We start from the raw sequence: 22,936 nt of genomic DNA, 5'->3' as shown, positions 1-22,936 counted from the left end.
TGCAGGAAGAGATCGGACAGTATTGATGTTTTCAAATAAATTTAAACTTGGAAGGTTACTGCTGCTTTAAATAAAGCAAGGTCTATAATTTTCAGTGTATTCATACTTCGTATCGACAATTCTCGCAAAAACGTGATTAGGGAGTAAGTTATCCTCGAAACTTTATGGAAATGTGGCCGAACTACGCCAAGCTTATTATATTTAGTAAAAGTAAAATTTCAATGGTATAGTTTATATTACTCCACAAACTAAACTGATCGTGACGCTTGATTATTAAGAAAATGTCAATTTTACAACAATCATTATCCATGAATTTTTTAAGCAATCATTCAGTAACAATGGTAATCAAAATTCTGGATCAAACTATCTACTATTATACAAGAAAAATGAAAACCCCCTTTTAACATATAATCATAAAGGTTAACACGTTGCCGACTGGAAACGTTAATTGACGTTTTTCATTTCACAGTCATCGATGACCAGAGATATTAACCAGAAATATATATAATTATTAACAATATTATTTAAAAATTATTATTTCACTGCTAAATTTTAATTAAAAATCTCCTCTAGTAAGGTACTTACATTATGTTGAATAGAAGCATGCCGCCAACATGTGTTAACCGCGCCAGGATTAACTCGACTGCCGAGTACCTGCGAGAGGATAAAAACTACGACGCGTTATCGTTACATGCTCCTTCGCAGATTAAGGAACACTTTTTTATCACGAGGTAGCTGGGACTGAGGTACCGAACACGTGGACTCCGTGTCCTCGTTTTAAGATGTTCGGTGTCGTAAGCAGAACCGAGGGGTTGGGGCATCTTGTTATTGGCTGGGGATGTTATACGAATTGGGTGTCCTCTTTTTATGAATTATGAATGGTCGTATTTGTCTGCTGGTTTGTTTCTATGAATAGCGATGAGTTCATTATTCTTTATTACTTGTCGTTATTAAAGGAACTTTGATTACTTCAGTGTCGCTATCCTTTTTTTTCGGAATTTGTTGGTTTGTTGGAAATGTAGGGTAGCTGTTTTTTCATTATTTCTTGGTTTCCATGAGTGAAGACAACTCTTAACTTCATAACGCTTGTGCTCGTGGAATATATAGGTCAATTTTGTCATTTATTTAAACTGTAGCATATATATTTTGTTTCCTATACACAGCTTTCACCGCGAAGAATCGAATGTTATCGAATTTTAATAATTAATCGAGAACAAGTTTAACAATTGAAATTTTTATTATTATTATTATTATTATTATTATATCCTTGAAACTGTAGTATATATGAAAATACTGGTAAAATGAAGGTTAAATGATCTTTAGAGATCTGTAATATTTTATAAAATGTCTTTTGAGTAAAAGAAATAGCAGGTACTTACCTGTTTGATGGTTGTTGTTTATCTCCTGTGTTTAAAAAATAATCCTAACTTCAGAGTGCAGGACAATTGAGAGTTATAGGAGTTCGATTAAGATTTTAAGGTCTTTCGCTTTATTCGAGCTGAACTGTTCAGAAGAGACTTCCGAGTTTCGTGTACCTTTGGAACTTCGTTACTGCAACGTTGCTTCAACGAAACTTGGAACCAGCTTCGGAATTATAAATAAAGATTCAATGAAACTCATCCTTTTCGCAGCGCTAATACCACTTGCCCCTGTGAATTTAGGTCGTGAAATATGTAACTTCAAATTAATGCTTTTAGACCACGCGACGAGAATCAATTACTATCGCGATTATTTTCTTGCCTTGTCTGTTCGTCAAATAGTATACTATACACCATACGTTTGTTTTGATGACCATTGTGTCTTTATTCGAAATTAATATTTGCAATGTTTGCGATAAGATACTTCATAATTTATATTTTTCCTTCATTTCCTTCATCTGTATAGTAATTCTAGTAATAACATATTTTAATACTAATTATGACTTTTCTTACTTTGTTGACACGTTTGACTTTAACATTCATATCTATTTTTTATTTTGATACATGTAATAATACCTTTTTCTTCCTAATTACAATGCATACTCTATATGTCTTGTTATCACAATATTAAATTTTTTATATTACCTATTACACCTTTATTTTTATATATAATTAATATTATATTCACATTCATGTATTTCATATAATTTTATTAAAAATTGCCAGTAATACTTATATTCCCAAGTTTTCATTAAATGTAAATGTTCTTAATTGTCCCATCTCGAAAATCAGTTATATTTGTACTTATATAATAACGTGGACCGAAATCGTTACATTTTACATTCACATAACTTACACATTCGTGCTCGTTCACTTTCCCTGGGCGTTCACCTATTCGTTGAAGCTCCACTTTCAACGAAGCCTTTTCATGGCCGATATAGGGACTACCTCGAAAATGCTGAATGTGAAGAAGATACCGGAACGAGTGATTTAGATATCCTTGGGGACAAGTTTCGTAAGAAAATTTATGCCACCAGATAGAAGATGGAGTGGTTTAAAGTACGCCCATCTTTTTCCCCGTCAAGAAATATTGTCACCCCTTAATTATCATGGATGTCAAATATTTTTCCCTCGTCACCGATAAAACAAAATTATCTAATGTTTCAAAAAATGATGCACATTTTACGCCACTGTTTTAACTTTTCCATATATTGTTTCTATAATACATATCGATATATAAAAACCATAGAAACACGTGTGATCAATTACAGATTTCATTTTCCATATTATTGGAAAATATTATATAACACTGGGGCCGGCTTGTCCCAGCAGAAACAATTTTATCAGGTAAATTGATGTACATCGAGAATATTGATTCCCAGAAAGTTCAGAAAAATACGTATGACAAATACAGATTTACTGTTTCAATATCAAATGAAAAAGTTTTCGGATTCGCTGTGACGTTTGATACACACCAAATTTTCAATGGTGTTTCCAGAAAAAGTTATTTGTTTTAAATTTACGTCGCGATATCAGGTGTTTTGTTAATTTATTAAACATATTATTATAATTACCTTAGAAAATAAATTAGTAATAAATTTATAATAAACCTGGTAAAACATTTTGTAGATATTTTTACACTATATATATATACAAAAACTAGAACCATCAATCTTCAAACAAATATCTTTGCCCGTTACACGAATCGAAACAAACCACATCTTACATAATAATAACAACAATCCCTCGAAATTGTTGCAACTGTTTTCATCCGATCCACACGCACGGTTTTCTAGAAACTCGCGAAAGGCGTACCCAAAGATCGATCGCTGGAAGTCAAAGTGATATTTCAAACACGCGAATTTTACGCGGCGACTCGAGGGACGACTTCCACGGTCACGGAATCCGTGAAATTTTTTCGCGATTAAACCAATTTACCTTGACAAATATAAATGATAGAACGGTCGCCCGGTAGAAGTTTACGAGGGAACGCGACGGAAAGTTACTACCGTAACTGATTTCGATACCGTACGCCGGCCGAAAAACCGGCGGAGTTTCAGAAGGCAACATATTACAGCTGGCGATGTCGGCTAATAAAAAATTATGAATTAATCTTAGCGTAGCGGAACGAAACTTTTGTTTCGTACGTCCGTTTCGCATTCGGTTAATTAATGTTGCATACACGCAGGTCCGGTTTTCGACGTACGCTGCACACCTAAAGTTCACCCATTACGAGTCGTTTAAAATTTCGGGCGGAATTTAAAACGTGCTTTGTCACGTTCAGCTTCACCTGTTTGTAGCATTGTTTGAAGAAAGCTTATTGTTGTGCTTTATTTGGTACACGTTTTGCTTGAAACATTTTTGTTTTCAGCTATACGTTAACCTCTTGTACAATGACCAGGCTTGTGGTATAGATTTTTAACCAGTTAACTGCGTTCGACGAGTATACAAGTCATCTTAACACTGTACACGGTGCTAACATTTCCAACGATAGGCTATTTAGTTTCGCTTGAAGTTTTCGTTAGAATATGTTATAAGTGCATTTGGCCTGCATTTGACAAGTATACATTTCATTATTTTATTTGATTGCTTGCACAATAAGAGATTTTTTCAACTAAATTCCACACTTGACGGATTAATTTAATAAATTAACATGTTCGCTACCAGCGTTACATATTTGTGACTGCCGTAATCCTATATTTTATATAATGAAAATGAAATTAATCCTATAGATATTGTTATTAGAAGTTATAAAATACGACATTATATTTAGGAACTCCATGACTCGTTTTAGTTTCATTTTTCTAATATTTTGTTTAAAATATTTATTAGATTGAAGAAAATATTATAATTGAGCAGACCGTCACCGAAATGAGCGCTGGTAGCGAACGTGTTAATCAATCTCATTCGTCGCATGCAAGTCGAAGCTAGAAACTGCTTTCCTATTATTTATATTTTACCTTCAATGTAAGTATGCGTTTGCAATAAATAGAAAATTTCTTTGTGTTCCGTCAAATTCTTAATAATAAAGCATATTCGGCAAGAGGTTGAACGAATAAGAAAATGTGAAAGCGGACGATTAAACAGTGAATGTTTAAACAAGTTCACGTGTTTGAAATTTAATTCGCGAGAAATATAATTAAATAGAAGCGTACCTCCTTTTTTATGAATTTTATGTGGGTGAAGATGGAAGATGAATTCTATTAAAGTGTAGCGAGTTATGATGAAAATATTGAACTTCGTGTTTGAATTTCGTGAACTCTGGATATCTTTATGAAACTTTCGGGTTTAATGCGCGTGCGCTGGGAGGATTTAACTACTTACGTATTAAATTTGAGAAATGAGTAATTTCGTATTATCCGGGTCATAGCAAGTGGAACGAGTTTTATTATCGAACACATTTATTCAGACGGTGAACTATTTCCAGAAACTGCAAGAACCGCTGCAACTTTTATTAACAGACTAAATTCTCTTATAATGTTTGAAACGTAGGTAAACTTTTCGACGATTTCCCGTGTTAAATTCCCGTATCATTGTATGCATTATATTGTGCACAAAATTTCTATTTCAATTTTGTCGATCGACAAAGTTGCATATTTTCATTGTAATTCGCTGGAAACGAGAATTTTCATTTGAATATGTTTAAAATAACAATTTTGTTTTAACATGTGGAGTTTACACGATACTGTGTACAACACGATACTGCATGAAAGAAGAATTAATTGAAAACGAAAAACAAAATCATTCCATTTGAAGTCTTCCCATTGGAAAAATCGAGGTTACAAATTTGCGGATTGCATATTTACACGCGTATGAATGATTTGACTGAATATGGTTGATGTTAGCGACAGGAAGTTATTCGATACGGTGAAATAACCGAAACGTAGGATAAAATTTGTCCGATTGGGAGACCAGTTCCGAGAAAATACAGTTCGAAAATTTGTCGAGCTCACCTGCATTTAGTTAACTGTCGACAACACGTGGCCAAACGCGATTTTGTCCGAAGTGAGGTTTCAAATAAAAAAAAATGTTAGTCTACATTTTTTATTCTCGTATGTAGGACGATCCCCTGTCGATTGCGCCACCTGAATTTGGTCAAGAGTTCACCAAGTACACGTGCGCTCGGCAAATACTCCACATTTCACTTTTTTAAAGGCACAGCTCTAAATAAACAAATTTTATTCTGCATTTACGACTCCATTTTTTTATGTAGAACCCCAAATTTCCGGTTGAAATGCCCGCCAAAATATCCATGGAAAAGTTGGAAATTTGATTTCATGGGTACACAATTTTAGTAGTTTCTCATAATATAATAAAAACGTAAAAACACAGAAGATCCTTGAAAAATTTATTTTACTGTCTTTTTGAACAATGTTTGTATGATACAAACACATACAAATTCGTGGTTTATCATAAAAAAAATATTTCTTAAAAAGTGTAAATAAAGAAATCCTCAAATTTTTAATTCTTCGCACATATGTTATATGTAACGTATGAATTCCGAGACTATGAATAGTACAATTGATCCTACAAACGTTTTACCGTATCCAGTAGCCATAGGTATCCGAATATTTGCGGTATGTTATATGACATTTATGTGACAGCTGATTAACAATTTGGTTGCGGTCGTGTGTATGGACTGAGGAAAGTGACAATGTCAGCCTTCTATGTAGGCGCCTACATACATATACGGTGTAAGTAAATTCACCGGGCTGTTGTGAAAATATTTACGTATCAACTAATCTCGAAGAACATACATATCATATACCATCACCGCGTGTATTTAAGCCCTATCTATTCCATACTTTGGTACATAGATACATTGTAATTAATCTCATTATACAAGACGAGTTACGGAATGGAATGTAGGGTGCACCTCCACCTTAGTTAGAGATAAAGAAAATTGTAGAGCAGAGACTTGATATAAAAAGTTTTACTTTCACGTGATGTCATCTATTTTTTTTACTGTTTCTCTTAAATAGTACAGTGTATTTGCACTTTTTAAGTGCATCGTTGCACTTAAGAAAATAGATCCTTTTGTAGCATTCAACTTCCTACTCTACAAGTTTTTACTGTCTCTAATTAAACTCGAGATATAGTCTAGCCCAATTGCATGACTCACCCTATATAGAACTTCCCGTAGTCAGCAAATGAATTTAGCGTTTCCGCTGGTATTGTTTCGTTCGAATAAAATGGCTCTAATGATTCTGGAGTGTTTAGTAACGCGATTACTTCGAAGTCTTCGAAATCTGCAGTCTGCATATTTTAAGCTTCAAACTAGAATCGTTTGCATTTGAAATTTCATACAAATTTCGTATGGTAGAAATAATTTTTAAAAATAACATTTGCATTTTCCAGAGACACATTAATTCAATGTTCTTACTAACATTCGCACTGTAACGTTTGCAAAAACAATTCCACAACGGAATAGATTCCTCGTACAAAAATTCACGAAAATTTCAGAATATCGTTTTATTCGTTCAAAGTTTGTTTTGTTAAAAGAAATGATTTTTAAAATTTATCAATTAGAGTAACCGATAGTAATATATCATGAAAAGTAAAAAAATGTATGAATCAGCCGAGTTCTGCGCAATAGCACCTGTACGTGACACACTTTCAGAATCAGTTTTCTCATAAGCTAATTCTCGAAGTAAAAGACTATGTAGAACAGCGTTTATTTGTTTTTGCATAAGGAATCACCTCGTTTCCGCTCCCATCATGATTATAACCTCGCCCCGAGCAAGAAATTTTTAGCATGCTATGCTTCCTGTCATTAGCTTGGCCTAATTAAAGGAATGTTTATAAGATTTTTTGGCCGTATAAACTGCATACAGAGTCCGCGCTCTGTTCGAGTAATATGGTATCAGGTTTAATGATGTGAACGTTAATATTTCAATACCAAATTAGATAAAAAGAAGCGAACGTCGCAGCATCGTAATTGCTGAAGCTAGAAGAGGAAAGTATCAATTTACGTAAGAAGCTAAGTGGTTCTATCTTCTTCAGAGGAAATGGTTATAAGTTCGCGAACTTTCTTCAAAAGGGGATTTGGCGGGGAAAAAAGGCGGGAAATTATTTTCATTCCCCCGGTAATGTCACGGAATGCTCGGAAACTTAAATTGTTTTTGCAAAACAATCTAACTTTATTTGTACAATTTCTGTAATCCGCATACGATTTGCGTTATTTGTTTTAAAGACGTTCCGTTGGGGGATGCGATTAACAGTTAACCCTTTTCTTTGTAATATTCAGACGAATGTTTTAGGATAAATGTAATCAATTTTAATTCACAATGTTACCTTCTTGGGAATTACCGAATTATATTCTTTACATAGGAGTTTATTTCTTAATAAAATTTGAAAAATATTACTTAACATTTCACCCATAGATATGTCGTATTTTAAATTATGATAGTTCAACAATTTTTTATTTTAAATACCCTAAGGCTCCATTTTTTATTTCTTTACTATATAATGGAATTATAGTCGTATATTTATAGCTATGTGTTTTTATGATTTTACTACAATCATTTTAAATTTTGACCTTCAATTTTGGACTCAAATTAATATGGTTCAATTGAAAGATAAGTGTTATTATAACCATGTAAACGTTTAACTTTTATGATAAATTGATTTTTATCGTGATTATGTAATTTATTTGTACTAAAATATGATTAACTATAAGATAATTCTTCTGAGATCAAGGAGGGAGGGAAGTGGTGTCGTATCAGTGTCTCGATAAAATGCTGTTCTAAACATTTATTATTTTCAATATTGATCTTTTAAAGTCTCGAAAGAGCTACAATAATGCATCGTGATGTCTGCCTGGTTTGCGCTTAAGAAACCTTCGAGATGCTCGCCTTGGAGGCTTCACCCACATATCCATTTTAATGTATTCCTCTATGGTTGAATGGACTGAAAACTGTCTCTTTACTTACTATACGAGAATAATATAAATTATAATTACAATAATATTAATTCTCGAGTACAATACCAAGTGCCTCGATTCCAGCAGCGTCTAAATTCTTATCTACACTCTTACGAAAGAAACTTACCTTCCCTGTATATATTCAAATTCGTTACAGAGATACGTAAACACCGTACAATTAAATTTAAAAGTCAACAACAGCTCTACCAGCAGCCATTATAACATTTTCTGTATTTGAAAAAAATGTAGAAACGCCAGTACGGCGGAATGTCGCAGACAAAAATACACGTCGAAAACAGAACGCGAGTCCGCCGCGCTGAGAAAATATGTAATCGCGTCCTCTGTTTTATCCTCATTTGAATATTCAATTTTTTTTTCCCCTTCGGGGCGTTGCGCCGGGCGTACGAAGAGCACGCGATCCTCGCGGCAATCTGATTCGAAAATTTGCAAACGAAAGAGTTGATGCAAATTTCCTAATTAAAGTTTTAACAGCGAGACCGAAGTATCGATGAAACCGTGCGACATTAGACGTCTCCCACTCTGTCCCACCCTCTCGCCGCTGCAACCCTCTGAGGACCATTTTGTACGAGTGCAGGAATTCTTGTTTTTCCCCCCCTTGTGATGCACGGGATAAGCCGGTATTCGGATGGGGATGCAACTCCAGTCGAAGAAAGTTTCGCTGCAGCGACAGATGTAACTGGAGTTCGGCTATCGAATAGCCGCCATATTTACGGCAGTTTAATGTAAATCGAATGGTACCGAGCGAGTAAGTCGAACAGCAAGTCCAATAGTTTACTTAACTGCAACGCGTTGCGGTACGGTACAACTAGGTCCCTTGCTAAGACAACATATTTGCATTTGTCGATACGTGTTACGGAGCAGGTACCTTTCCAAAGGAGCGGTTTAAGACAAAGGTAATGGGGCGTACGTTAACAGGGTGTACGTGGTTGCCAGTGGTGACCGGAAAGGTGGTAGTCTTTGATATTTGAAGTACGATTACTGTGTACTTTATGCTATTATTTATCATCTCGGTGAAACAGCGACAAGTAATAATGCGTGTTATTATGTTAATGACGTCAACTAGTTAATTGTGCGATTTAGTTTAAAAAATCTCTCATTACGCGCACAATAAAATCAAGCAATGACGTTGTATATGTAAAAGGTTTCTCAAGAACGGTTTATCCGAAAAATAATATATTTACATGCTAAGTAACGTGTAACGATCTCATCAAAATCTGCTCGCAAATTCTCCGGCATTACCTCGCTGATTTGCTGCTACAAACTGTCTCTTGGTTGGCGTTCTTAAAATATTCATCTCTTCACTCAGGATTTTGCGTGTATATACTTGGGCTCTTGAAACTGTCTGCTCACTCGCAAATACTCTTCATTCGCAACCAGTTTTTCCAAACTATGTTACAAACATTCCGCTACAGTCGCAGTTTAACCTATAATACACCTCCTAACTCATGTCAAACTTTTCCCGAGAAAAACAAGGAATCCCCTACATTGTAACAGTCTTGTACTTAATAAAATCAAAAAGTTCGTGTTCCCATGAATTAGAAACGAGCACACGTAAGGACCTGTTATTCTATCCGCCAGTCACGATAATTAACCCGTTGTCTTATAATATAATGTCAGATGCTAGCAAATGTCTGTATAACTGTCGATATATATATATATATATATATATATATATTAATTTTTAATTTAAACAAATTGTTGGTCACTTTTCTACAGATGTACGATTTTAGCTGTGAGACGTTTTCCAGACTGAATCATAGTAACTTTGTTTTTTTTAATATTTAGACAACTTTGTTCCTTTTGATACTACTATATAATAAATATAGATACATTTACAATATAGATTCATGATATTTTTTCCCCCATATCTTTCCTGAACTTTTTCACGAGATGAAACGTATTCGTATATGTGATATACGATTTTGGCTGTGACTCACTGTATATATATATATATATAGCTCAAACATAGAATTCTCCTTCTCCGGTAAATCATTGACGGTAAAATTAGTTCTACTGAAAGCAATTACTGAAAAAAGCCATAGGACAACGGGTTGAAACCGATCCGACAACTTTTCTGACCATTCATTGCCGTAATGCTGCTCGAGAGTCTCGGTTCACTCGGCTGGAATTGCGTACGGAAGGGGAAACGATACTTCAATGATTTCCTTTGGCCCGTAACTCGTCGCACGGGCAAGGAGTCATCGTAGTAAAGTCGAATGCCAGCCGTTCCCGAGAAGATTCAAGCGGTAGCCGGCCCGTTCCGCAGGAAATTCAAACGCAACCAGCTGCGGATAAACGGCGCTGCGCAGTGACAGAGGAGAAGCGTCGGCCCGTGCACCGGGAATGAATATGTCCAGAAGTCTCCGGTATGCGCGGCGTACGTGCGGCATTCCAGCAGACACGGTTTCATGAATGGGAGGGCTCGTAAAAAGCAACGGGTGGGTCAACTCGTACCAGTTGACTCCGATAATTGCGAGAGGCCCCGAGCCCGGGGATCAGAGGGCAAAACGAGTCGACATTAGCCTGTTAGCCTATTAGTCCGAGTCAGCGCGCCCACTGCGCTCTCCGACACACGGCCGTACACAGGGTGTCCCATTTTCGTCTGCAGAGTGTGTCGTTTCAGGTTAGTGGTTGTAAAACACTCTAGCCTTCGAAATTTCAAAGTTTATCTGTGAAGTCGTGAAGACTTAGAGGTCTGCGAAGCTCGAGTCTTTGGAGCTTTAAGACTCAACTTCAAAAACTGAGTACTGAAGGGTTTGGATTTTGTGAAGCTTGAGTCTTTAAAGGTTCAAGGCTCAAGCTTCAAGGACGATTCTTGGGAACTTAGAGTTCTATGAAGCTTGAGTTTTCAAAGATTAAATAGCTCAACTTTAAAGTCTGAGTCCTCAATTAGAGTTCTATGAAGCTTTAATTTTTAAAGGTTCAAGACTCAAGGATGATTTTTGGGAACTTAGAGTTCTATGAAGCTTAAATTTTTAAATGTTCAAGGCTCAAGCTTAAAGGCAGAGTCTTTGGAATTGCAGTGTTCGATCTTGAGGTTTTGGAAGCTTGATCTAAGCCTTAAAGGCCTTCAACGCTCAAGTCTTTATGTTTAAAGATTCAAATCGTCTGTTGCTGTATTAACGCCGTATAGTGTTAATGTAACATCCGATGGCTCAAGTCTTCAAGCGTAAAGACTCAAGCGTTGAATACTTCAGTTTCTACAGTTTTTCAATAGTGAATAGTTTAGGAAATGCTTGGATTTATAGATGAAAATAGGACACCCTGTACGATGCCCGCACTCACGCGATTCGAGCCACTCACCAGCTTGTCTCAATCCAACGGAACTGAAACCGCTATGCGGCTCCACCCGTTACATTCCGTCGTTCATGTTTGTTACTGATCTGCAGTAACACTGTTGTATACAGGGTGAGTCATCTGACTCTGCCACCTTGTACCTGTTACTTAGTAACTGTTTCTTTTCGGTTACCAAACGTTGTGAATGAACATTTTGTGGGATTAGCTGGTAGTTGCAGTTGGTTTCTTAGTAGGTTCATCTTCTAGCAAGATATAAATGTTACAGTGAACATGTTCAATGCAATATTTTGTAGTTTATAGATATTTATGCTAAATAAAGATTTATTCTCGCAATTTTTATAGCTAGACTTTTATGGTTGACTAATACATATCATTGAAAAGGCTAAAACAAATTAAGCAAACTTTATTCCAGATAATGAACATTAGTATAGTTACAAAAATGTGATACGAGCTGCTAAGTCACTTATTTTAACACGTCAAATAATATGCAGTTAAATAGTTGTGTATATACCTTCCTCCTAATTATTAGAACAGTAACACAAAAGGTAATACGATTGTATTGTGCACAGCTACCTACCTATTTTTATTTCTTAAATATTTGTCATCTACCTATTTTATCTTTTCTTAAATATTTGTCATCTACCTATTTTATCTTTTCTTAAATATTTCTCATCTACCTATTTTATCTTTTCTTAAATATTTCTCATCTACCTATTTTATCTTTTCTTAAATATTTCTCATGAGACGTCAGATCTATTCTTACATTGCGGAAATTACGTCATACTGTCGACATTCTGAAAATTTTGACAGCTTTACTTTCCAAATTTTGCTCTTCGCTCTTTCACCTTTCCTTCTGTCTCTTTTTATTCCTATACTCAAGCTTTCGTGCAGACCAGGCCAGCGTTATCTCGCATATTTGCCAGCTTGACCTGTACTAACCCACGAACTTTCGACCGCTAAACTAGACGATAAACTTGTTAAAAGAAGGACTCGTAGAACAGCCTCAGACGCAAAAAAGGAAAAACATACACGTGCATGATATGTAAACTTCTTGTATGTTTGGAGCGTACTAAGAAAATGTCTTGGGATTATACGGTGTAAAAATAGAGCGATGAAGACACATATAGTTTTTTAACATATTCAAATACGTTTTCAATATTATTACATCGTACTTGAACAAAACTTTATTCTGAATTTTATCTGAACTTTTATTTGAACTTGATAAAATATTGTGGACAGAATAAAAAAAGTTTGTACAAAATGTTAGTTGATACAGTAATACATGTTTTCGCGGAAGTAATAATACTTTTATGTCTGATGGAATTAATGGAAATATATAATCGGTCAATGATTGATAGTATCTTAGTAATTACTAACATTTAGGCTCACCCCAATAGTTTCTTTCCTGGATATTCAAATCATACTTTTTAATGACAGGCTCGCATGTTGCACATTACCTACGAAAAATTTAAGAACACTTGGAATCTTGATAAAAGAACAAAGTAATACGATCTACGTAGTTATTACTTATTTGAGTACCATGCAATGTTTTTGAAACATTGCTTCGTATGTCAGATGATTTATAGATAATTGGAGATGACAGAATTGGGTTACCATTGTGTACTTTTTTGTACGATTTGTGCGTGTCAGCTTCACCATTCTTAAATTATCTGCTCGGTAAGTTTTAAAAATTGCCTCGCGACAAATGTGAAGTAAACGAAGCGTAGAAATCAGCTTTCTTACAAGATGTCCGAGGATAAACGTCATTCAGAAGTACATGGCGACCAAGTCGTTCGAGTTACGAAAAACTTACCGAAGAAGACCTTATCCGGGTCCGATCGTACAATTGAATGAAATGAAAGTGTTGGACGTTCCAGAAAATATTACGCGTAAAAACTTCGGTTCGTGCAGTCGCGAACATAGCAAGAAAGAACATTAATCGTCGAAATGCAGTTTCCCGAGTAAATTTACTTCCATTCAAATGATACCTTTGTTACGTAAACGTATTCTGAAATGATTAAACAATCACTTTATCGGAATTATCAGTTTTCTTAATTTTCCTAATTGCATATTAATGGTATTAACACCCGAACCACAAAGTAGTTAAATTGACCTGTTTTAATTTTTTGTAGAAGCTATAAGAGTGGATTTATTAAGATTTCAATTGACTTGTATTTTAGTTGGCGTATTACCTAATCAACTATTTAAATAATTTCCCATAGAGGCATTTATTTTCAAATTTAATAGTTGTGAAATAAAAAATCCGAAATATATCATTTAACTAATTCAGTAGTCCCACTGTTAACCCTTTGCACTCAAAACTTTTTCACTAGAAATATTCAACATTCTCCAACGAAATACGACATTCTTTGAAACCAACTAACAAGAAAACGTATATAAATTACGAAATAGAGCTATATCATTCCAGTATTTCACATATCTAATTATGCTACCTAATGCGATGACATTTTTTTCATTTTATGTATACTGCTACGTGAAATCGTGTAGCATTCGACGCGTCAACAGTCGACTTGAAAATAATTATAATTCATAAGACAACTGACGTCGAATAAAAATGTTCGATAGCGCAAGTAACTAGATAACAGTGTAACCTAAGAATAGTGGTAGCAAATAATTAATAATTGTTCCCTTTTATCGTTGCTACAAAGGAATAAGTGATACGTAAAACGCTGATGTTTTTCGTAGCAGTCAACGTGTTAATAAAATAGGATCTTATCGTCAACAACCCCATTCCAGGGATGATCGTTCACAATCTCATTCCGTCATCGACGCTTGCGCGATTTCCTGTCCGGTTTTTCGCCGTTCCCGGTCCTTCCCCCGCGGGCTTTAGTCGCGAACACCTCACGGCTACCATTTCACGGCTACTATTTCACTGCTCCCCTCGCCCTTCGCCTCCTTCTCATTTTCTCTGGTATTCCACACGGTTGCTCGTGGATATGCTACGGCACACACGGCCGGAACGTAAGAGTAATGGGCCAGGGCATTAGAGGAGTCCGAGGAGAAAGGAGAGAACAAGAATGCGCAGCACGCTCGGCTGTAATCACTAACGCACTACACGCGCCTCTGTCCTTTTCTTCCTTTATCGTCGTCTCTCTCACTGCTTCCCCTTTTCTATCGCGATTCCTCTTTCACCGGATCTTCGTTCGCCGCTCGACGCTCACTCTCTCTCTTTCTCTTTCTCTCTGTCTGGTGCCAATCTCCGATCGCGAATGTGCGTAATCGCGCGGCATCCACTGATACGCATTTACCGGGCGCTCTCCGAGATACGCACCGGGTGCACCGATGGTTTTTGCTTTTAGATTATCGAGGTATACGGGGTGCGGCCGATTGACGTCAAACGTGTTTGAGACGATACCTTATGAAAGATATGAGAAAAGAATATGGGGTAACAATTTTTATCTTGTCTTTAGCTTTCGGAGAAATCGAATTTATATGTATTTCCTGCCCTGTAACTTTTGTTTGACACATTTACATCAATGATACGTTTCGAGATGATTCGGTTATTTTGATTCGGTCCCCATACATGAAACTATTGCCTATTTATTTTTTGACTATTTTTATTTTGGACCTATGCGTACTCGGTTCATTTTACTCAGTTTAGTGAGCTGTTTGCACCCTATCGTTTGGACGCAATAATTTAGAAGCACCCTATATATATGAACAATTGCTTTGTATTCATCTGATATGTATCATTTGGTATACAAAGTTTGTGGCTAGTGTAATATATTATTCTTTTATAGTTATAAGTAAACCATTTTAGTTATAATTGATAATAATCTTAATAATTTTTGTTTAATAATTAATATAAGTATTTCGTAATTTAATTTATAATTTTGTTAGGCTGAGTTACTCCTTCTAAGTTGGTCGTAGTTGTTATTGCGTTTTATTAGTTGAGTACAACACGGATTTTTCTTGCTTTAATAAACGGTGACAGCTGGTTAGCGAATGTATGATTACGCGATTCAATTTAGAGCACGTTAGCAGGTTCCAATTTTCAGTTTTTTTCTGTCGAACTAAATCATACCTTCTTTCGACATTTCCCCTGCCATCAAGAAAAAAATGGTATACTTAAGCCACTTAAGTCGGACAAATCTATCAATTTTCCCTACTTCTTATTTCACAGAGCTAATCGCGTTACCACAGAACGCCCCGCACACCAACAAAGAGTTTAGAAACCACTATCACTAGACCTTACTTTCCCTGCCTCTCACACGCCCGTGTACTAGGACCTATACACTTCTAATCGCTCCAGTTACTCAAGCTCACTGCCTGGGAAAGGAAAAGACAATAATTACAAAATAACGTATTGCTGTTACATGCGCTCGCGCTCGACAACACCGATTCCTAATGTATTATCAAGACCCGGGTACCAAGGCGAACGGCAAACAGGCAAACGGTAATAGGCAAACGGATGGAGAACGCGTGAGACACTGGCAGGCCAGACTTAGCGGAGTAGAAACGTCGTCATTTCCAAATTCGACTCGCTTTCGCGTCGCTGAAACTGTGTCTCTTGTTTAGACACAGCCGATAGGAAAATGGACGGGTTGAATGGCAAAGGCGGTGGCCCACTTCGCGACACCGCGCATGAATGGCGCAAGACCAACGACAACGAGTTTATTATCATTAGGTCATACCATAATGAATATCGTTATTTCTATGCTAATCTCTAATCTAAAATATGAATATTCATCTCCGGGATAAAATAAATCATAATAAACCAATGAAAATGGAAACAGATCTCCTTGACTATGAAGTCAACGAGCAAATGAATAATCATCCTTCATTCCTGAGCATCTGCACCTTAAACACGCGTTGTTATACGCTAAGGCTTTATAAATAGAACTAATTTATTCACAAATAAAACCAACACCTACGTTTTAACCATCAACGTATCGACTATTGTCTCATCTTTCCCGATTGTTCTATTAATTCCATAATACACGGAAATGACTAAAGAAAGTTACATCGTAGAAACCAACAGTGTACAATCACATTATCTAATCTTCCCCAACGTCGCGACACTGTAACCCATGTAAACCAGTGGACCTTGGCCCACGAGCATCGTGCCACACGTTTGAAGCGACGTTAACGCTACGTAGATGAAGGTCCATTAGCTTACATTGGTTCCAGTACCGAAGCGTACTGCGGCCGTCCTTTTGCCGCGCACGATACGCGTACGCGACGAGCAGTGGACATTGTGCCTCAGTCTGACGCTTTGCTGCTAAGTGGTCGACAGCCTTAAGGATCCAGGAATCGATCGTGCAACAGTAGACTCTGTGTTATTGATCGCGACCGGCAGCCGGCACCTTTGCTGCCGAGGGTTAAAGCGGCCGAGTGCTCGTCTCTGTGTCCCCTCGTCCCAACTTAACCTATCGAGATTATTAAACGGAGCTTTGGCAAGATCGGCCCAGTCGAACCGCCAATTTCGGCCTGGGCCACTTTCATCCCGGTGCGCGCCGGGGCTGGGCTGCCTTTGCCTCCGTTACCCGTGACTGCCTCCTATCGGACTTTGTTGGACCAGCGACGTATGAATGCCTCGCGGGTATATATACCCGTGCCCGTGCATGCATGAGCGTACCCTCTGTCGTTGGCTTCGATGGCTAGACCCGTTACACGGTCCCCCTTCTATCAAACAAATAATTTGACATTTGCGCGCCGCGCCGCGCCGCTGATATTTCCTCCGCGTCTTACGTGAGCCTACGTGCGCCCCGACGGCCGGCCGAACACGTGAGAGTACTGTACGGTGGACCGGTTTAACCCTTTGAGGATGAATGTCGTTACACTGGCATCGGACTTTCGTGTTTGGAATGCAACGCTGGAAACGGATAATTTTGTTGTTTGGGTAATTAGAGGTAAACACGTTAAGCGCCGCGAAAATCTTCAACGTTTTTCCGTAGTTGTTCTTTCCTAGCAAAGAGAAGTAGGGATTAGTGACTATTTGGCGTTGCAATCCTTGCGTTATTCTATTAGAAAGTTAGTTACGTTGTAAAACATTTTCATTCGATATGATAGATAGTTTTCCATTTTTTTGGAATATTTTATGTTTTGACTATCGGACATCTTTTTTAATTTTGCTAAAATGATATTGGGAATTGTAATGAAATTCGTAATTAAATGATTGAGCAAGTGATTGAAATAATTTAAAGCGTAATTCAATGATTCGTGATTACACAAGGGGCCGATAAATTAATAAGAAAGGGTTTTCTTTGTGTTATATATTTATAAGAAGAGTTATATGATATTTATGCAATGGTATTATTGTATATAAAAAATATATTGTGTATCTCTTCATTTTTGTTGTTGACAAATATTTCCAATTACTTACAATGTGTCAGAAATAAGTATCTTTATTTAACGCGGTAAAACGAAAACAACGAAATCACATTTACGTAGCACCGACCAATAAAAGTCCGCTGAGAAAATTTACGCGTATGTGACAGCGGTCATTAAAGTATTAAACTCTGGACACATTGCTGAGCAATTTAAAATTTTTATATTTTCTGTTTTAAGAGAGCCTCTAGCTATATTTTTTCCCACTAATTTGACGACTATGAGTTTCTGTGTATTTGTTCCTTAATTAAATTTAAGTAGCCACCACAGTTTAGTGCGGTCTTGAATAAATTTTATTTTCATTTTTTCCACTGTATCCGATTCTTGGCCATATCATCGCGATAGCGTCACTATAGTGGCCAGGACCACTAACCGAGCAGCTTTATGTTTATCCGTCAGCGACAGCTTTAAGCATATTTCTTCCACTTCAAGTGGTTCGCTCCTTGTATTACTGTTTTTATAGTTTCAGTGGAAATTTCCACACTACAGTCGATTGCAGTTTACTTAGAAATAAGTGCTGAGCTTCTTAAAATTGTCCTGTTTATACGTCGATATACTTGATGGATTAAATGAAAAATTTCGGACAACGTATTGGCATAATGTATTTAATACGTTTCCACGGTGACATGGTTTTATCTATGCCTAGGATTCTTCGAATAAATATTTAAACAATTAAATTAATAATTAGTAAATAACCTTTCACGATAAATTTATAAAAATCTGCACACTTTGTTGATGTTATACTAGCGTTAGTACTCTTCATTGAACATTATTTTGAATTACATTTTCATGTGATTTATTTTAATGAAATTCTCCAAGATTGATAAAAATGGCACAGCCTGTACATGTGGCATTGCATCGTTCATACATCACGCACATGTAGTCGAGTATGTTTTGCCGTTATGCACTTACGTGTTCGCATGAAAATAAAAGTAATGACAACAGTGACAATGCATTAAGGATCCAAATTTTTAATGCAACGTTGTGTTATTATGTTCTGCAAACACTAATTCAATAAATATAAAATAGAAGTAAAGATTCAAATAAATTATTAATTATTTTCGAAATAACTTCACAGTACAAACGAAATATTGAAATGGCCATATGGAAATCGATTAAATATAAATTCTTAAAATGTAAATTGGATGCATGCATAGATGGAAATTGCAAAGAGCCAAGTGTGCCTGCCATATTGTATAGCACGCAACGAAAATAGGTTGACCATATTTATTTAGTTTACTTATACGACCAGCATTTGTTCGTTCGTTTATTTACCGTTTATTATTCATACTGAATTCGAAAATGTCGGTTGTTCTTATCAGTTTCCCATGATCTATTACCAATTTATTTATAAATTCTTCGAGTTTGCGTTTACCTCATTTCATTGTAATATTAATGATATTCATTTTTCTTATCGGTTTCTCGATATATCTAAATTATCGGTTTATTTTTACAGAGGACTCTCTTGAAAGTAAGTCCATTTTTTCTTTTCTTTATGGTTCGTGCATTTGTTTATTATACACACAATTGTTTGTTCAAGCATGTTTGCTCATCTGACTGCGAGAATGTGTTTTGTAATTAGTCGCTAATGCATTTATTACATAGAACACAAGTCTTCAAATTAATTTCCGCGTTATTCGATTAATTTCATCTGTCATTTTAATATCGTATCGTGTTTTGTTATACTATTAACTTATTAACTCGTCGAAACAGTGTTCGGTAAACTAATTTCTACGCCAAGCTGCGGCGTATATTTATGTCGATTGTGGACAACCGCGGAAGCACAATGTTTCTCTCGAATTTGGATGTTACACTACTATTCGTAAACATTGCAATACCACGAGAAACTAAAATGGATTAATTATTCTCATTGTTATTAATTACTTTTCGTCTGTTATACCAGTTACAACAATGTCTATAAATGGAGCATTTTTGAACTAGAGATTTGAGAGATTATATTTATATCTTACAATTTTCACGTTTACATTCGTTAATTCATGTTTTTCTGGTGTTACAATTTTATGCATGGCAGTATATTTATCGTTTATATTCAGTTTGCATTTAATTTATATTACGCGTGTATCGCGTTTGTTCGTTTATGTAGTATTAATGCAGGAATAGATTGAACGTACCTAACGATACAAAATATGAAGGTAATCTTACCATCATTATTTATTAATATAAATATTCATAAGTTATTTCGAAAGAGATTGACAGTTTTTTCTAGGTAATGTCAGATTAATATTATTTTTATATATTTTATTTCACTGCATATTGCATATTTGTACATGCTTTATTTTACCACGTAATTTGTATATTTACATATTTTATATATTTACATATTTCACTTTTACGTATTTTCACACATCATTCGACATACACCACCCCGAATGCTAAAATATTTGTAAAGTTCTTCAACATGTTTCATATTAATACCTCACTGCCGGAAATTTGTTAACAAACATGATACACAATATTTATTAAAATTGAAGCTGCAATATTTCGTACTTACATTTATACGTCTCTTTATTGATTTTCAAACTGTTTTCAATATCCCTTCCCCATTTCGAAATGTGCATAAACTTCAGTCCCATAAAAAGCACTTCGGTTTAATTAAAATTATTCGGACTATACGTGCATAAAAAAAATGTAAAAAATATTGACTTGTTCTTTAATCTCAAAATAGCACACGAAGAACGAAATACGTTTGAACGGAATAAAATGAAATTCTTGTTTGAAGAAGTGAAAAAAGCGTTTTCGGCTTATTTTCTTAGTTTTTCTCAACAAAATTAACTAATGTGAATGTAAATTCTCGAAAAAATTGCTTTTGCAAGGAACGTCGGAACGATATATTTAAAGCAAATAGAAACAGTTCATGCGACGAAGTTGAATGAAACTCTCTGTATACTTTGCTTCATTACCGTACGCACATAATTTCACTATTACCAACTCCAAGTTCCCTATTTGGCAATCACCGGTATCACGAAACCTATTCAACTTCCGAGTGGCTGTAGTGTTAATCATTATCCGTGAACGTACCCGTTGTGTGCAAAACATATAACAAATCGGAAACTCGGCGAGGGATGAAAGGACATCGGGACAACACTGTGAGTACCCGGAGAATTTGCATTATTTAACTGTTCGTCGCACGGTCGCGCTTGGAATAGATATACCCGCGCATATACCCGGCGTGCCTGAAATCACGATCAGGAACAGACTAGTTCTACATGACAAAATGAATCAGTGACACAGAATACAATTTTTCTATAGGAAACATCGTTTCAGAGGTAACCGTCTTGAAAAATTCACTCGATTCATCTGTATCAATATCCACAGGAACGAGAAACAGTAAATTACGCACAGACAACCCTTCCATTCACTGAAATGCATATTATTTCATTCACATATGATTAATCTCTTCTCTCTTGAATTCCACGAGAGCATTAAACAAACAATTTTATCTCCAAAATTTTCGCAAATAATCATTTAAGTCGTGTATCTTGAAATGAGCTTGAGTCCATCAAGAAACCGTTAAGAAATAAAAAAAATACTCTAAAATTGTAACGATAACAACCAGTAAATTTTTTTGAAAAATGCATTTAAGTCACTTTTAAAAATCAACATCTAACTCCTTACTCTATTAACTCTTCACAAGAATAAAGAAAACCTCTCTAATAACACTCCAGTACCCACAGATACCTACGACAAGACTGAACCTACAAAAGCAACCCTCGTCCCTCAAACACGATTATCTTAGGAACGAAGCGTCACAGAATTTTCATTCCCCGTTTGCAACTTCCCTCGTACGAAATTCTACGCCACGATTTCGCGCACACCCGTTACGCGGATACGTAGATAGAGTCATCCCGATGAGACAGAAAATCAAATGGCTCCCATTAGAGAGTGTTTCTCTCTTTTCCTGTGAACTATCTTTCCCGGCTTCGCCCGGACTTCCGCGTTCCCGTTCGAAAAAAGGAAGACCGAGGGATGGGGGACACATCTTTAGGTTCCGCGTCTGACTGCCGGTCGCCGAACGAACCCCGCGAGAGCTCGATGCCGATCCGCGCGGAGTCGCAGTGTCCCATCGTCGCGTCGAGCAAGCGGCTGCAGCGTTTTTTCGCGGTGGAAGGAGAGCAAGATCGAGTACGGCCATCCGAGTCACATAAGGCTGGGTAAATTAGTTCCATTTCACGGCGAGTTCCTGCGCGTGTATCTCGGGACTATCGTCGAGCGACCGGATAAACTTTCCCGAAGATGTTTCCCGGGATGTCGTTACATTCGTCACTGGGACCAGTGGAAAAAACTCGCACGGTTGTGAGTTATGGCCCGTGACGATCGCGGCCGCTTGAGATATGAAGTAATTAAGGTCAGAATCGAATTTATACTTCGGCGACGCCTAGCCCCATCCCCTTCGTCCCCTAGCCGAGAAGAGTCTTCCGGCGCTAAGCCCGCCGAAAGTCGGGCACGGATTTTCAGCCGGGCTTTTATCACCGGAGAGTGCATTTGGCAACGCGCCACTGATATTACGCGCGGTGACTTCGACGCCCAGATGTATCGGGTCCCCGAGTAATTAGGGTTCCCGGATTTCGGGGGTGGCCCCGGGCGTTCTTCAGCGTGACGAGCGCTCGGCGGGTCTCCAGAGATGAATTCTTAAAAGTGACGTGTGAGTGGCTTGTCGAAGTGTGAAGTGTAGCGGGAGTTTGCCAATCTTGTCTGGGATAGAAGGCTGTTAGAGGGTGGCTGCGTAGTGTGCTGATTTTCATGCGACTTTGTACTTTTTTGTGTTTGCATTGTGTGGTTTGGGTTAGTTTTTATTTGACACGGGAATTTTCCTTTTTTCCTAGTCGCTTTTTTTATTTCTGCGCTTGTAAATCGAGAAATACCGAGGTATGCGTTGGATGTTTTATATGAATTTTATTGTAGTGTT

At 36.7% G+C, this 22,936-nt stretch overlaps 1 protein-coding gene across 5 annotated transcripts in view; it reads left to right on the top strand.

Moving 5' to 3' along the window:
• LOC116433372 (semaphorin-1A) overlaps positions 1-22,936 on the top strand; it is a 635,674-nt gene that overhangs the window by 142,285 nt on the left and 470,453 nt on the right. For 4 of the 5 annotated variants that reach the window (XM_076368704.1, XM_076368703.1, XM_076368701.1 and 1 more), the window contains exon 3: positions 19,466-19,480. The exons of the other annotated variant lie outside the window; for it this stretch is intronic. In XM_076368704.1, the coding sequence (XP_076224819.1) occupies positions 19,466-19,480 (15 nt within the window). The remainder of the gene's footprint in view (positions 1-19,465; positions 19,481-22,936) is intronic. 5 annotated transcript variants of the gene reach the window in all.

This window comes from Nomia melanderi, chromosome 6 (genome assembly GCF_051020985.1).
Source record: "Nomia melanderi isolate GNS246 chromosome 6, iyNomMela1, whole genome shotgun sequence".
NCBI lineage: Eukaryota > Metazoa > Arthropoda > Insecta > Hymenoptera > Halictidae > Nomia > Nomia melanderi.
Note: the sequence above shows the minus strand (reverse complement) of the source record. Positions and strands in the feature narration are given on the sequence as shown.